General features: G+C 48.3%; 1 protein-coding gene across 1 annotated transcript in view; it reads right to left on the bottom strand.

Moving 5' to 3' along the window:
* Nucleotides 1-14,057, bottom strand: part of pkhd1l1.1 (PKHD1 like 1, tandem duplicate 1) — a 248,397-nt gene that overhangs the window by 141,953 nt on the left and 92,387 nt on the right. Inside the window, exons 39-42 of the mRNA XM_085993995.1 lie at nucleotides 10,051-11,038; nucleotides 4,756-5,008; nucleotides 2,674-2,819; nucleotides 43-217 (exon numbers count right to left, since the gene is read on the bottom strand). Coding sequence (XP_085850121.1) covers nucleotides 43-217; nucleotides 2,674-2,819; nucleotides 4,756-5,008; nucleotides 10,051-11,038 — 1,562 coding nt within the window. The remainder of the gene's footprint in view (nucleotides 1-42; nucleotides 218-2,673; nucleotides 2,820-4,755; nucleotides 5,009-10,050; nucleotides 11,039-14,057) is intronic.

Below are 14,057 nucleotides of genomic sequence, written 5' to 3'. Positions count from 1 at the left end.
CTCTGAATATGACGTTTGATTTAACTTGGGGCCTTCACTCACCTGAAGCCTGCTCCTGTGATGGTCAGCTTGGTGCCTCCTGCAGTCCCTCCTCGGCTGGGGTCAATGGCGGTAATTACAGGGGTCAAGGCTGAGGTGTAGGTGAAACCGTTGGCAAGTTGGCTCGAATCTTTACCATTTACGACAAACACGTCACAGATCTGCTGGGGTTCGGCACCTGGGCAAGGGAAGTTTGAAAGGATAAATTCACACCTACGTGAGGACGTAACTGCGGGTAGTTTTTAAAATGCACCTTTTAAAAAAAAATAAAAGTAGCCCTTCGATCTCCACATTAAAATGGCAGTACTTGTTGGGTATTTGGGGCCAGAGGCCATAAAATGGATGGGAAATCGAGAGGCTCAAATTCGAACGTGTGCTCCCGTTATGTGAAGGCTTGTGTCGGGAGAGGAAGAGCTCAGTCACAGAAACATAGAAACACAGAAGATAGGAGCAGGAGTAGGCCATTCAGCCCCTCGAGCCTGCTTCGCCATTTAATGAGATCATGGCTGATCATCCAAACTCAGTACCCTGTCCCTGCCTTCTCCCCATACCCCTTGATCCCCTTAGCCTTAAGAAATATATCTAACTCCTTCTTGAATATATTTAATGAATTGACCTCAACTGTCTTCTGCGGTAGAGAATTCCACAGGTTCATCACTCTCTGGGTGAAGAAATTCCTCCTCATCTCAGTCCTAAATGGCTTACCCCTTATCCTTAGACTGTGACCCCTGGTTCTGGACTCCCCCGTCATCAGGAACATCCTTCCTGCATCTAGTCTGTCCAGTCCTGTTAGAATTTTATAAGTTTCAATGAGATCCCCTCTCATTCTTCTAAACTCTAGCGAATATAAGCCTAAAATATAAAGTTTGCGCCATCACTAATAAGAAGGATGGGCTTCGAGGGGCTAAATGGCATTTGCTCACATTCTTCCCAGCTGTGCAGGGAAGAGGTCGATACTTCACCGAATACCAGTGTAAAACAGAGAGGACTTGCATTTATATTGTGCCTTTCACAACCAACGAAGTACTTTTTTGAAGTGTAGTCACCATTGTAATGTAGGAAATAAATGATATTGGCGGCGCTGGTGTAGTTGGGTTGAGTTGTGACGAATGCCATTTATTCATAGGTACGAAGATTCTGTAAAAGTTTTCTTGGATTGTAGCTGGCCTTACCTGAACATCAATAGCTTCCATTAACAGGGCATCCTCGTGTCTCCCATACAGATACCAGGATAAGGCTCATACAACAAGTCCTTCCTTCTTCATTCACACTTCTACTCTTGCTCCCAGGTAAAGTGGCCTTGGCTAAGCGTTGAAGCAGAAGTGGCAGCGCAACTTGTTACGTGAGGCCGAGCGGTCGCATGCCCAGCCTTGGAGTCAGACGGTGCAAGATTCAAACCCCACTCCAGACAGTCCCGGTGAGTGGAGACTGGAACCCTGGCTCTGAATGCTGGGATGTCCCCTTGTTATGGACCCCCCCCCTCCCCCACCAGAGGAATTAGCGTCTCTCGATCTTACCCTATCAAATCCTTTCATCATCAGATAATCTCTCAACCTTCTAAACTCAAGCCAAGTTGATGCAACCTGTCCTCATAATTTAACCTTAACCTGAATGAGGAGCCGGTTATGAAGACGGAAGCTGTGGCAAGGACATGGAGTTTCTGGGAAGATGTGAACCAGCTGGCTTCAGTGTTTCTGATGTTTGTTTGGACAAAGTTTTGGCTCATCCTGGACAGGCAGTTGGACAGCACAACAGCCATGGAGCAGAGGCTGGTGTTGGACACATAAAACTGGGTCGTCAGCCTACGTATGGAAGCCGATCCCATACTTAAGAGTTGGGCCTGGATTCTCCTCTTCGGGGCAGAGTTTCTGAGCTGGATGGGCTTCCGCTTGCCCCCCCCCCACCGCCCCCGCCCAATGACTGCCCCCAGCCCCAACCCATTCTCTTGGGTCAGGACTCATTCGAGAGGCAGTGCAGGCTGCCGGATGTTATTCTCGTCATCCAGAGGGAGCCCACCAGTGCCGACTAGGAGACTCTCGGGGGGGTTGCAGTGGGGGCTGGGGTTGCCAACCCTCCCGGATTGCCCAGGAGTGAAAGATTAAATCTCCAGGACACTGCTGCGGGGCATCCCAGGAGAAAAACATTAAAAGATATTTTAAATTTTTTTCATTTTGTTTGAGCACTTTCATTTAGTAGTTATAAAAATAGTGGAGTTTGTGGGGTGGGGGCAAGGGCTGTTTGACTGAGAGTCAAGAATCAAGCAATTGGGTAGCGAAGAGCCAACGGGCTGTGGGAAGGCGGGGCACCGTGAGGAGCGGCAAGTTCAACAAGCAATGGCAGAAAGTGTGGAGGGCGGAGCATTTGGAGGCAGGCAGTCATGTGATGAAGCCGCCAGGAATACGCCGAACCAGAGTTGGCGACCCTCACGGGGACACTGCTGCAGCACCAGAAGATTGGGCGAGGGACTTAAAAGGGGCTGAAGGAACCAGGCCTCCCACTGAAGCGAGACGCAGCGACCCGCCACCAGTGCTGAAGCCTGTTTCTAGCGGCCTGTCTCCTCACTTCAAAATAAGCACACAAATGCAGCAGGGCCCCTGTAAACGGTACTCTGTGGGCTTACTGGCTGACCCTTACCGTTATTCGGTGGCGCTTGACAGCGCAGCGTGCTGGAGGTGGAGGCTGATGGCTCCACTCTGCATTCACTGTCACACACAAACACTTGGGATTTCTGTTGGTCGAATCCAGCACCTTTCAAGGTCAGTATCGCACCGCCACCAAAACTGCCTACATACCGGGAAAAAAATTAAAACACAATTACAATTGGTGTGTGTGTGTGTGTGTGTGAATTTGCGATCCCGAGAGTCTTTTAATGGCATTTTATTGGAATCAAACAATGACAGTGACTTAGAATGGGACATAGTTCTTCGTTTAATGGTGGAGATCCGGTGACTGGTCCGAGTGGCCTACCTTCAGAAGTCTAGACGACTAACGTCAACAGTATATCCAGCGGTGGGAGCCGATCCTGTCCTTACACAGCATCCACCCTCTGGTTTACTGGGGCCCACGGGGGAGTGGGCAGGAAGCAAGGTTTCTCTCCCCAGCCCAGGGAAATGCAGGCCAGGTGTAGCGCTCCGTCCCACGTGAGTCCGCAAACCAGGAATCGAAACTACACCCTCGCTGGTGTGTGTGTGCCTCAGTACCGCACAGGTGAGTTAATTTACATTAAAGGGCCTCGCTATTTTTTTCATTCTCGGGATGTGGGCGTCGCTGGCAAGGCCGGCACTTTATTGCCCATCGCTGGTTGCCCTTAGAAGGTGGTGGTACAACTGAGTGGTTCGCTGGGCCGTATCAGAGGGCAGTTAAGGGTTAACCACGTTGGTGAGGGACTGGAGTCACGTATAGGCCCAGACCGGGTAAAGACAGCAGGTTTCCTTCCCTAAAGGACATCAGTGAACCAGTTGGGTTTTTGCAACAATCCAACAACTTCCAGGTCACTTTTACTGACGCCAGCATTTTATTAACAGATTTTAAAAACTGAAATTAAATTCTTAAACTGCCAGCGGTGGGATTGCTCACGTTCTCCTGGATTATTAGTCCAGGAGCATAACCACGACACTACTGTACCCTTGCTTCCACGATTAATAATTTTAATCCAATTTCTTTTTTGTCTCGTCAAAGGTAATAATAGTCATAGGGCGAAAAATTGGGTCGTGCCCCCTTTGGGGCGCTAAGTTCGCGGGGGAGCTACTTTTAGCGCCCCGGAAAAATTAGCACCCCGCACCGGAAATTGAGTCGTAGTGCCCCAAGAGGGAAGCGGGGCACTACTGGAAGTACCCAGCCTCCCGCTTGGGGCGCTGCGAGGGAATATTGCGCCGCTACGTGCTGCAGTATTGCAGGCCTTCCTCCCCTTCTTAAAGGGGAGGAGCCGTGCGCAGCGTGACCTGGGGCTCAGCTGGGCCCCCGGGGATCAGGAGTGCCGGCAAAAGAGCCCGGCACTCAAAAGAAATGCCTGGCTTATGGAGCGCAGCCGGCACTCTGCGGTGGGGGGGGGGGGCGGGAGCGGAGGTAGGTGCTGGCAGACGGCAAGCAAAAAAAATGGCCGCCCGGCACCTTGCCTTTAAATAGCACTGCCCCGGCTGCAGGTAGGCCCCCCTGACCCCATCGGACATAGTGTCCAGCGGTCAGTCAGGGGGCGCTACCGAAGATCGCGGCCGGGGCGTGAGCGGGGTGCTGCGCCGCCACTAACCCTCCACTGAATTTCTCGGGAGGTGTTGGCGGTGCTGTGCTCGGGCGCTAGTTGCTTTGCGCCCCGTTAGCGCTCTCCTCTCTAACGGGAGGCGCAAAGCAACCGAATTTTTCCCCCATAGAGTCATAACGGCACAGAAGGAGGCCATTCAGCCCATTGAGTCCATGTCGGCTCTCTGTAGAGTAATCCAGTCAGTCCCATTCCCCCGCTCTATCCCCGAAACTGATCTACTTCCTGATCTTCCGAGCCTAGATCCTTTCTCGCTTCTGCCCTTATGTCATCCTTTATTATCAGGGCTACTCCCCCTCATTTTCCATTCTGCCTGTCTTTTCAAAATGTGAAGTACCCTGGAACATTTAGTTCCCAACCTTGGCCACCTTGCCACCATGTCTCTCTACTGGCTATTAGACCAAACCCATTTATCTCTATTTGTGATAAATAGAAATATTAAAAGAATTGTGACTCTGTACTTGCCTTCAGTCGGAATGATACTGGTTATATTTAGTTCATACTGAAATGACAGCCCAGGCTCTGCGTATCCCCTCCTCGCATGTTTCAGAACGATTGGAAAAGTGCCACCAGCGTGATGTCCCACAACGCACTCAACATGGCTGTCATTAGCAATGGTCACATTGCACAAAACGTTGTCTATTGAGACTGCGATATCGGAGGCAACAGATCCAAAACTCGACCCAACGATGGTGATTGTTGTTCCGCTTATACCTAAAACAAGGAGCGGGAAAGAGTTGTGAGAATCTTTAAATCTTTGATGCTTTTAAAGGGAAGCTAGATAATTACATGAGGGAGAAATAAATAGAAGGATATGCTGATAGGGTGAGATGAAGAGGGGTGGGAGGAGGCTTGTGTAGAGCATAAACACTGGCATGGAGCAGTTGGGCCGAATGGCCTGTTTCTGTGCTGTAAATTCTATGTAATTCTAACTAGCCCTACAACCCTTCGAGATCTCTGCGCTCCTCCAATTCTGGCCCCTTGCGCATCCTCGACTTCCTTTGCTCCACCAGTGAAGGCCGTGCCTTCAGCTGCCAGGGCCCTTAGCTCTGGAATTCCCTCCCTAAATCTCTCCACCTCTCTCCCCTCCTTTAAGAGGAGAGATTGGGTCGATTGGGCTTATATTCATTGGAGTTTAGAAGAATAAGAGGGGATCTCATTGAAACTTATAAAATTCTAACAGGACTGGACAGACTAGATGCAGGAAGGATGTTCCCGATGGCGAGGGAGTCCAGAACCAGGGGTCACAGTCTAAGGATAAGGGGTAAGCCATTTAGGACAGAGATGAGGAGGAATTTCTTCACCCAGAGAGTGGTGAACCTGTGGAATTCTCTACCACACAGGGCAGTTGAGGCCAATTCATTAAATATTCAAGAAGGAGTTAAATATATTTCTTAAGGCTAAAGGGATCAAGGGATATGGGGAGAAGGCAGGGACAGGGTACTGAATTTGGATGATCAGCCATGATCTCATTAAATGGCAGAGCAGGCTCGAGGGGCCGAATGTCCTACTCCTGCTCCTATCTTCTATGTTTCTAAGACGCTCCTTAAAACCTACCTCTTTGACCAAGCGTTTGGTCACCTGCCCTAATTTCCCCTTATGTGGCTCGGTGTCAAATTTTGATTGATAATTGCTCCTGTGAAGCGCCTTGGGATGTTTTGCTACATTAAAGGTGCTATATAAATGCAAGTTGTTGTTGAAGTGTGGGCTTTTCCCTAAGTTCCCTATCTCAACTGTGTTGCTTTGGAGAGTCTGTGGCCTAGAAATTCGTGGCCGCTACAAAAGCTCCCGATGCCACTAGCGGCTGCCGAAAATGGTGGCGCTAGCAGGATCAAAATTGGCGCTGGGAACTAATGATCATTAGCCCAGTGCTAAACTCACAGTGTAACGCCGCCCTGGCGGTGTGGTCCTGGCAGCAGGCTCCAATGTGGGAGCCCAAGTGGCGTTACTGCTCCAATGGCCTCTGAAAGCGAGGCTGTGATTTCACAAAGCATTGTGGGGTTATTGAGAAGGGCACTGCACAGACATTTTCTTAAAAGGGCAACGCCTTCTGAAATGGAAAAAAAATGAAGATGATGTACAAATAGGCAGCTTTTAGCTCTTACAGCTCAACTACCTTCTGAAAAAAAATTAACATGAAAAAGAAGTCCCAAACGGGAGTCTTCATGCTCTTAAAGCTGAATTCCCTTCTGAACCTCAAAAAATGGGAAGAGTGCCTCAGCACTAACACACACACGGCTCAGCAAGCCAGGGAAGGGGGCACCCAGGGTCTGGCACGCAGCACTCCCAGCTTTGTGCAAGGGGGGGTCAACACTGCAAGAGAGGTCCTCGACTCACAGGGGCCAGGAGGCCCCTCCAGAAAGAACGATGTACGGACAGCTACCAATGAGGCTAATGGGGAGTCTGTTTCTAGGTTATGTTCACTTGGTGCCACTTGGCAGATTGCATGGGGCGGTGGATTTCTACACCGCACCGTTTAAGATTGTTGTAAAGTCACAAGGGTGTAGGGCGCCTGATAGCAGTCAACTAAGAAAGAAGAACTTGCATTTCGACACTTTATACTTTCATGAACTCAGGACATCCCAAAGTGCTTTACAGCCAATGAAATACTTCCGAAGTGCAGTCACTGTTGTAATGTAGAAAACACGGCAGCCAAATTGCACACAGCAAGATCCCACCAACAGCAAATAAATAAATGACCAAATCTGCTTTTTAAAAAAATAAACTGATGTTAATTGAGGGATAACTATTGGCCAGGACATCGGGGAGAACTCCTCTGCTCTTCTTCGAAATAGTGCCGTGGGATCTCTTGGTTTAACGTCTCATCCGAGAGACGGCACCTCCCAACAGGGCAGCACTCCCTCGGTACAGCACTGGGAGTGTCGGCCTGGATTATGGCTCATGTCTCTGGAGTGGGGCAAGAGAGCCACCGCTGAGCTACGGCTGACAACAACTAATGCAAAGATCTGAGAAGTGCAGCAATCATCTCCAAGTGCAATATTTATCTGCACACATTAAAAAACATGTAAAATAGCCGCAAAAATAAGGATTGGTGCAGACACAAAGCTGTTGGGGTTGGAGGTTGGGGGTTGGGGGGTTGGGGGAATACGCCTTATTTCATAAAGATACACCATAATATGAACAGAATACTGATATTATTAATACATGATATACTGGGTTTAAAAATCGAAAGCCTCGGAGACACAGGCTGTAAACAGAATACAGACTTCTGAGATAAAGATCAGTTGATAACAAAGTTGTAAACAAGCTTTGAAATGGGAATTAGTTAAAAATACTAAAACAATGAAAGATTGAAACAAACCATTTGTGCTTCCGAAAGGTCTACGGTTTGCAACCAACACAATGAAAATGCCCAGTTTAAAGTGTTAAGAACTAACACGTAAAAGAGAAACACAAACATTAAAAGAGGCATGTGCCTTTGAAAAGATGACATCAAGTAAAGAAACACCTGCTGGTCAAATAGTTTTTATGTTAAACTTGGAAGACAGGAAACATGATTAAATATGCAACTAATTGAGATAGCTAGAAATGCATGAAACATTCAGTTAAAGTGGTTTTTATTTATATATAGTAAAAACCATACCAACAAGGACACTTTGAAGATAAGACTTCAATAGATACACCAAGCAATTACATTGTGTTTGTATTGAACTTGGAGCAGTAAGGAGAGTCACAATGTCTGCTTAAAACCAATAAAACCAATATTAAGAATTGAATGAAAGCATTTTGTAAGAATGACATCAAATAAAGATTGCTGTCATATTGTTTTTATGATGGTTTTTGGAACACCTAAATGTAGAGAAATAATTATGCATGCAATAGTTGAATTGATAGTAAGATAGAAAGCATTCAAACAGAGGTCTCAATAAAGACAATTAGCTGACAACAGCAAAGAACACCAAAGCCCTGTTCCTGGGACTAGGGACAGGGTCACTGGCAAGGCTTGGAAGCTAAGCAGAGCCAGGCCTGGTTAGTACCTGGAGGGGGGAAGACCAGGTGCAGAAGGTCACTGGAAGGAGCCCCGAGGAGGGGCGGTTGATGAGAAGGTCACGGAAGGAGCCCCGGGAGGGGCGGCTGGTGAGCAGGCCCGGGCGTTGGGCTGAAGATTGTCAGACAGGAGGAATGGTGGAAATGGAATGGCGGCGTGCACAGACGCAGCAGCTTTGCTTCTCCCAGGATGGTGCTATTTACGTTTAATGTTAATGTTATTTGTACTGGACTCATGGGAGCTTGCAAGATCACATTTCATTGTTCATGTACTTGTGCATTGTACAATGACAATAAAGTTGAATTATTATTAGAAGAAACCACTGCCAAAAGAGTATAAAACATAGACCTTTTCAACAGAAAGGCATAACTCGCTGAATGGGCAAAGCGTTTCTCAACTCTTCAGAGGCATCTCTGTAAGTCTTTAACTATGAGTCTCGGGGAGTCAAAGTAATTGATTTGGGTGGATGTTCTGGATTTAGAAATAAGTAAGAAATGTAAAGATGTGAGAATAAGGGTCTCTGAGAAATAAGAAATGTAAGCTATCTGTCTTTTGAATTGTTAATGTTGCGACTGATTTAACAGATGTTAACTGAATGTCGGCTCTTAAATAAAACTATATGGCCTAGAAATTGGGTTTTGGCTTAGCCAGGGCTTTAGCGCCGGAAGTTAGTGCCGGCGCTAAGTCCCCTGCACGCGCCAAAAATTCAGTGGCGTCGTGCCCAAACGGCTGCCGGCGCTACTGAAGGGTCTTAGCGCCTGGAAAAGGGCGCTAACTGCCGTTTCGCGCCGCAATTCCGGCGCTGCGGCACCCGATGCGGTGCGGCAGGCTGGGGAAGTGCAGGCCTCCTCCTTCTGTTAAGGAGGAGCTGCCTGCACCCGGCCGCGGCCCGCGCAAATCTGCTTAAAAATGAGCCCGGCATCTCGGACAAGTGCCGGGCTTGCATCTGTTCCGGGGGGGGGGGGGAGAGAAGTCCGGGGAGGGAGCTGCGGGCAGGCGGCCGGCGGGAAAGCGGCCGGCCACCGCGGGGCCTTTAATGCACCGGCGCTAACTGCAGTAAGGCACCTCTGACAAAACGCTGGTTGCGGCTGCCACGGGCGAGGCGGCCGCAACTCAATTTCGGAGTTCGGGCGGGTTACCACGGCAACCGGGACGCTGCGCACACTGATGACGTCATCGGTGCCAGCGCAGCGCTACCGGAGCAACGCCGATTTAGGGCCCCAGGGAATTTCACTACTGGCCATAACTCCGGCGCAAGGCCCTCTAGCGCCTCAAATGAGGCGCTAAGGCTACTGAATTTTCAGCCGTATATTTTTAGAATTGTCTCAAAGAGTAATTCTGTATAAACTCGCAAACCCAAATTCTGTACACTCTTTTGTAAGGAGTTGCAGATTTCTGGGGGAGTATTCCGGACCCTCATAATATCTGGAAGGTTACAGTCTAGTTCAACTTATTAAAAGTACTATCTGGAAGACAGTAACATCTTCAGTCGTTCCTTTCCTTTAGGGAGAGATAGCCTGAACCTTTAGACCCATTTAAGCGTCTTATGGAATTCGGCTATCTCTAACTTAAGTTGAGGGTGAACGTCTGAGGAATACGCCTGATCTGGGATAGCCCAAAAGGGCTAGGACTTGTAATTATCCCTTCAGGGATGGGGTTGAGGACAGGGATGGGCGTGGGGTTACTGTTAAGATTAGGGTTACATTACAGAAACATGCTAGAAGATCAAGCCCTGACAATCGCTTACCTGTCATTGGAGACACAGCTAGAATATCAGGAGTCTCTGTCTGGTTGCATGTAAATTTAAGGAGTGGATACGCTGTGGAATGAACAGCAACATTTACATCGACAGTGCCCGGGGGACAAGCTGGGGTGACGCACTGGATTTCACCTGGTGTGACTGAAAGAAGGTGGCACGGAGCACCGTGAACCGTCACTGTGGTTCCACCCTGGACAAAGCCATTACCCGTTATTGACAACGTGCTGCCGCCGTTAACGCCTCCTGACACTGGCGAAAGGGAGGCCTTTGCAGCGCTGGTGACTGAAATACCTCCGGGAGATAAACCTTTGTTCAATATTAAAACCCTGAGCCAGTGCTGGCCAACAGGCACGGGTCCGACCGTACAATTCATGCTGGTGTCTGAAACATCCCACGGCACAAAACGGGCCTCGCCTACAAGAACGAAAGCCATATCGACAAGGGTTCCAAATCCACTCCCGGTTATGGTAAGCTCCGTGTAGACTGTGCTCAGGAGATTTGGAAAGATATTCAGCACAATTGGTGCGGCGCTCTCAGCGTAGGAATAGTTGCAGGGGCCGCTACACACAGCCGGGAGGCCACGGATGGAAAGCTTGACAGTCCCCTGGGAGGCAATGGAAGGTGAAGAGTCACAGGTGACTTGTGTGTAGTTCACAGCAACGAGCGAGCAAGGCACGTTGGCCAACAGGACCGTGACAGTGTTGGTGTCAGCGCCAAAGCCTGACCCAGTGATGGTCACCCTGGTCTTTCCCGTTGTGGACCCAACATCGGGGCTAATATTGTCAACATGAGGGAGCAGCACGAAGCGACGGCTGAATTCATCGGCTAAAGTGTTGACAGCAGTGCCAAGGTTATGGACCGTCACAGTCACCAGGGCTGCAATGCCGACCTCCATCACTCCTTCCGGATCCAGCCGACACAAGAGTTCATTCTCAGTGCTGTTTTCAATGATGCACGGATGTGCTTCGACCCTCACCTGAAACGGCAACACAGCAAAATGAGAACTTCTGCTTCCTAGCAGTCAACCAATTCGATACTTTTAGACCAGTGGTGGGCAAAATAAGGCCCGTGGGCCGTATCTGTCCAACCAAGTCATTTTATCCAGCCTGCTGGACGGGACAGAAATAGAACAGGAGCCAGAACCCGAGCTGCACATTAGCCTATCTACTTTCACTTCTTGTGGGTCAGAGATGGACCCAAACTGCAGCCAGGGAACACACAGTAATACTTAATTCATCAATTCGCAAAAGCGATTCTCCCCGGCCCGATCTTAAAAGGATCCGTTCCGCGATTCTGAACCCCAATGGCGGATGTCCACACCCAGAATGCACTGCGTACTCAAACATGCCCTGTCCATTTTAGAGTCGAGTCACGGCTGCTCATCTCGATGATTCTTTTACCGAGGAAAGAGACCGGCGCCGCGTCTTCCCTCTCCCGGTACCCAGAGTACGATGGCAGGGGAGGTGGGGGGGGGGGTTCTCATCGCCGTCTTAGACACGGGAGTGGATCCCGGAGCACATGGACTCCAGGTAATGGCATGCGATTGTAGCTCGGGCCTTGCGAGGCCTCGGGCTCTCGTACTCAGCTCCCGTACAAAGAGAACACCTCTCGCGTCGGAGGCCCCGCTGACTCCAGCCACTCCGCCAAGCAGCCACATAGACTTTCAGTACCACATATAATCGATCGATCAATCATTTCATTCATTTAGTAACGGAAGATTTTACTATTTTACACTACGTTTTGTCGACTATCTGAATTTATGTTTAGAAATTATTGGGAGGGTAGAAGTGCGAGTGATTATCAACACTATGAGTTGGCCTGTTTCACATTTACTAATTTAACACTTTGCTCTCACCAATGACTGTTAGTGGGGTTATTAATTCTTGCACAATTGTTCACTCGTTTTAATATTATCCCACTTAATTAGCATAGTGGAGGCAGAACTAAACGGACTCGGGTATAATGGAGATTGCATTCACTGATTTTAAGTTAAGCTCTTTTCCCCCATACCATGAACAATTTAAGTTTATTGTCATGGCTAGAAGAGGGTTGTAGAGATTTATATCGTTGGCCAGTCCCAGTAATAAATAGCACTCGGGGGTGAACTGTGCATTATAATGGTTCGTTGCTTGTGCCCATTCTCAAGTGAAAGTCCGCAAACTCTAAGGCGTCTTGGCTTTTCTCAGGAGTGACCACACGTTGACAGTGAACAAGCCCAATCTGAGGGCTGACCTGGGGCGCAATTTGTGATATAAATCATTCTCCGAGTCACCTCATTATTTCTTAGCGAGGTTTCAAAAGCATCGAAGTAGCACTTTCATGTGCAATTGTTAAAGATTGTATAAATGATTTTATTCTTGATTGTGTCTTATACCTTGTTTAGAATGGCCAGTGGAAGCAGAATCGATCTCTCATTCTCCACTACAAGAATTAATTTAGATCATTTGGAATAAACAGACTGAGCACCTTTCAATGTGACTCGTACACCTGTATCGTGTTCGTTAGCATGTTAAAAAGTGTTGTTATTTTTGATTAAGTATGGAAACGACATGAAGGGCTCTTTATACAATAAATGACATAACAAATTTTAATGGTAGCTGTTAACACAATTAATTTTATGTGTGCGGCAATGTTCCCTCTATTATTTTTTCATGCGTGGTCCCTTTAAATCTGCTGCGCGCCTGCAGCTGCGAAGTATCTCTTCCTGCGCGGGACCTCGCGATTGGTGCGCAACCGCGCGGCTGCGCATGTTAGGGGGAAGGTTGGTAGGCGGCCCTCAACAGCTCACCACAACTTGTTAAGTGGCTCTCCAGCCAAAATAATTGCCAACCCCCGTGTCGGACTGAACGTAACTGTAGTATTTGTAATTTGCAAAGATTGCAATCCAGAGAGGAGAAACAAGTTTAAAAAAAAATAGCAGAGGGAGACATAGAAAAAAAAAGATACCAGCAGAGGCTGAACATGAAGCATAAAAATACTTCAGTACCACAACATGAGGAGAGAGGTGAAAACCATAAAAGATACAAACAGCAATTTGCATTTCTGTAGCGTCTTTAACGTAGAAAAACATCACAAGGCTCGAAACTGAGGATGTGCACAATTCACAAGGGAAGACGTGGTAACACGCCCTCCCAAGCAAAGATTTCCCAAGTGAAACCAATGACCGATGGGATGGAAGTCCAAAAACAGGCTAAATGGGTTGAAAACAAATAAATCCTCGTGGATAGGAGGTATTTATCTCAGAGTGTTAAACGACACGAGGGAGGAGCTTTGTGAGGCAGTGATAACCATGATGAGGAGTCAGCGGATAGTGGGGAGGTTCCAGGTGGGGGTAGGTTACCATGGCGCCCATCTTCAAAGAGGGGGAAAAAAGCAGACACAGGCAACAGACCCATTAGCCTGACTTCAGTTCCATGTAAAATAATGCAGTTGATCATCAGCTGTACCCTTGAGGGTCTTGTGCAGTCAGCATGGATTGAGATGGGTAAGGTCCCACCCCACCAACCTCCTCGACCTCTTTGAGGAAGTGACAACCCAAGTGGACTGTGGAAAGCCCTATGGTGTTGTACATAGCTTTCCAAGGTGTCAGTCGTGGCTCAGTGGTAGCACTCTCGCCTCTGCGTCAGAAGGTCACGGGTTCAAGTTCCACTCCAGAGACTTGACGCACGTCAATCTCGGCTGTCACTCCAGTGCAGTACTGAGGGAGTGTTGGAGGTGCAGTCTTTTGGATGAGATGTTAAACCAAGACCCTCTCAGGTGGATGTAAAAGATCCCATGACACAATTTTGAATTCCAGGGATGGGGGATCTTAGCTACAAGGACAGGTTGGAGAAGCTGGATTTGTTTTCATTAGAGGTAAGGAGGTTGAGGGGTGATTTGATCGAGGTGTACAAGATTATGACGGGTTTGGATAGGCTAGACGGGGAAAGGCTGTTCCCACTAGTTGATGGTACAAGGACTAGGGGACACAGATTTAAGGTTTTGGGCAAGAGATA

The sequence above is a fragment of the Somniosus microcephalus genome, chromosome 7 (assembly GCF_052327205.1).
Source record: "Somniosus microcephalus isolate GS21.2 chromosome 7, FLI_Smic_1.0, whole genome shotgun sequence".
NCBI classification, from domain to species: Eukaryota; Metazoa; Chordata; class Chondrichthyes; order Squaliformes; family Somniosidae; genus Somniosus; species Somniosus microcephalus.
The sequence above is the reverse complement of the archived record's forward strand: the minus strand, read 5'-3'. Positions and strand labels throughout refer to the sequence as shown.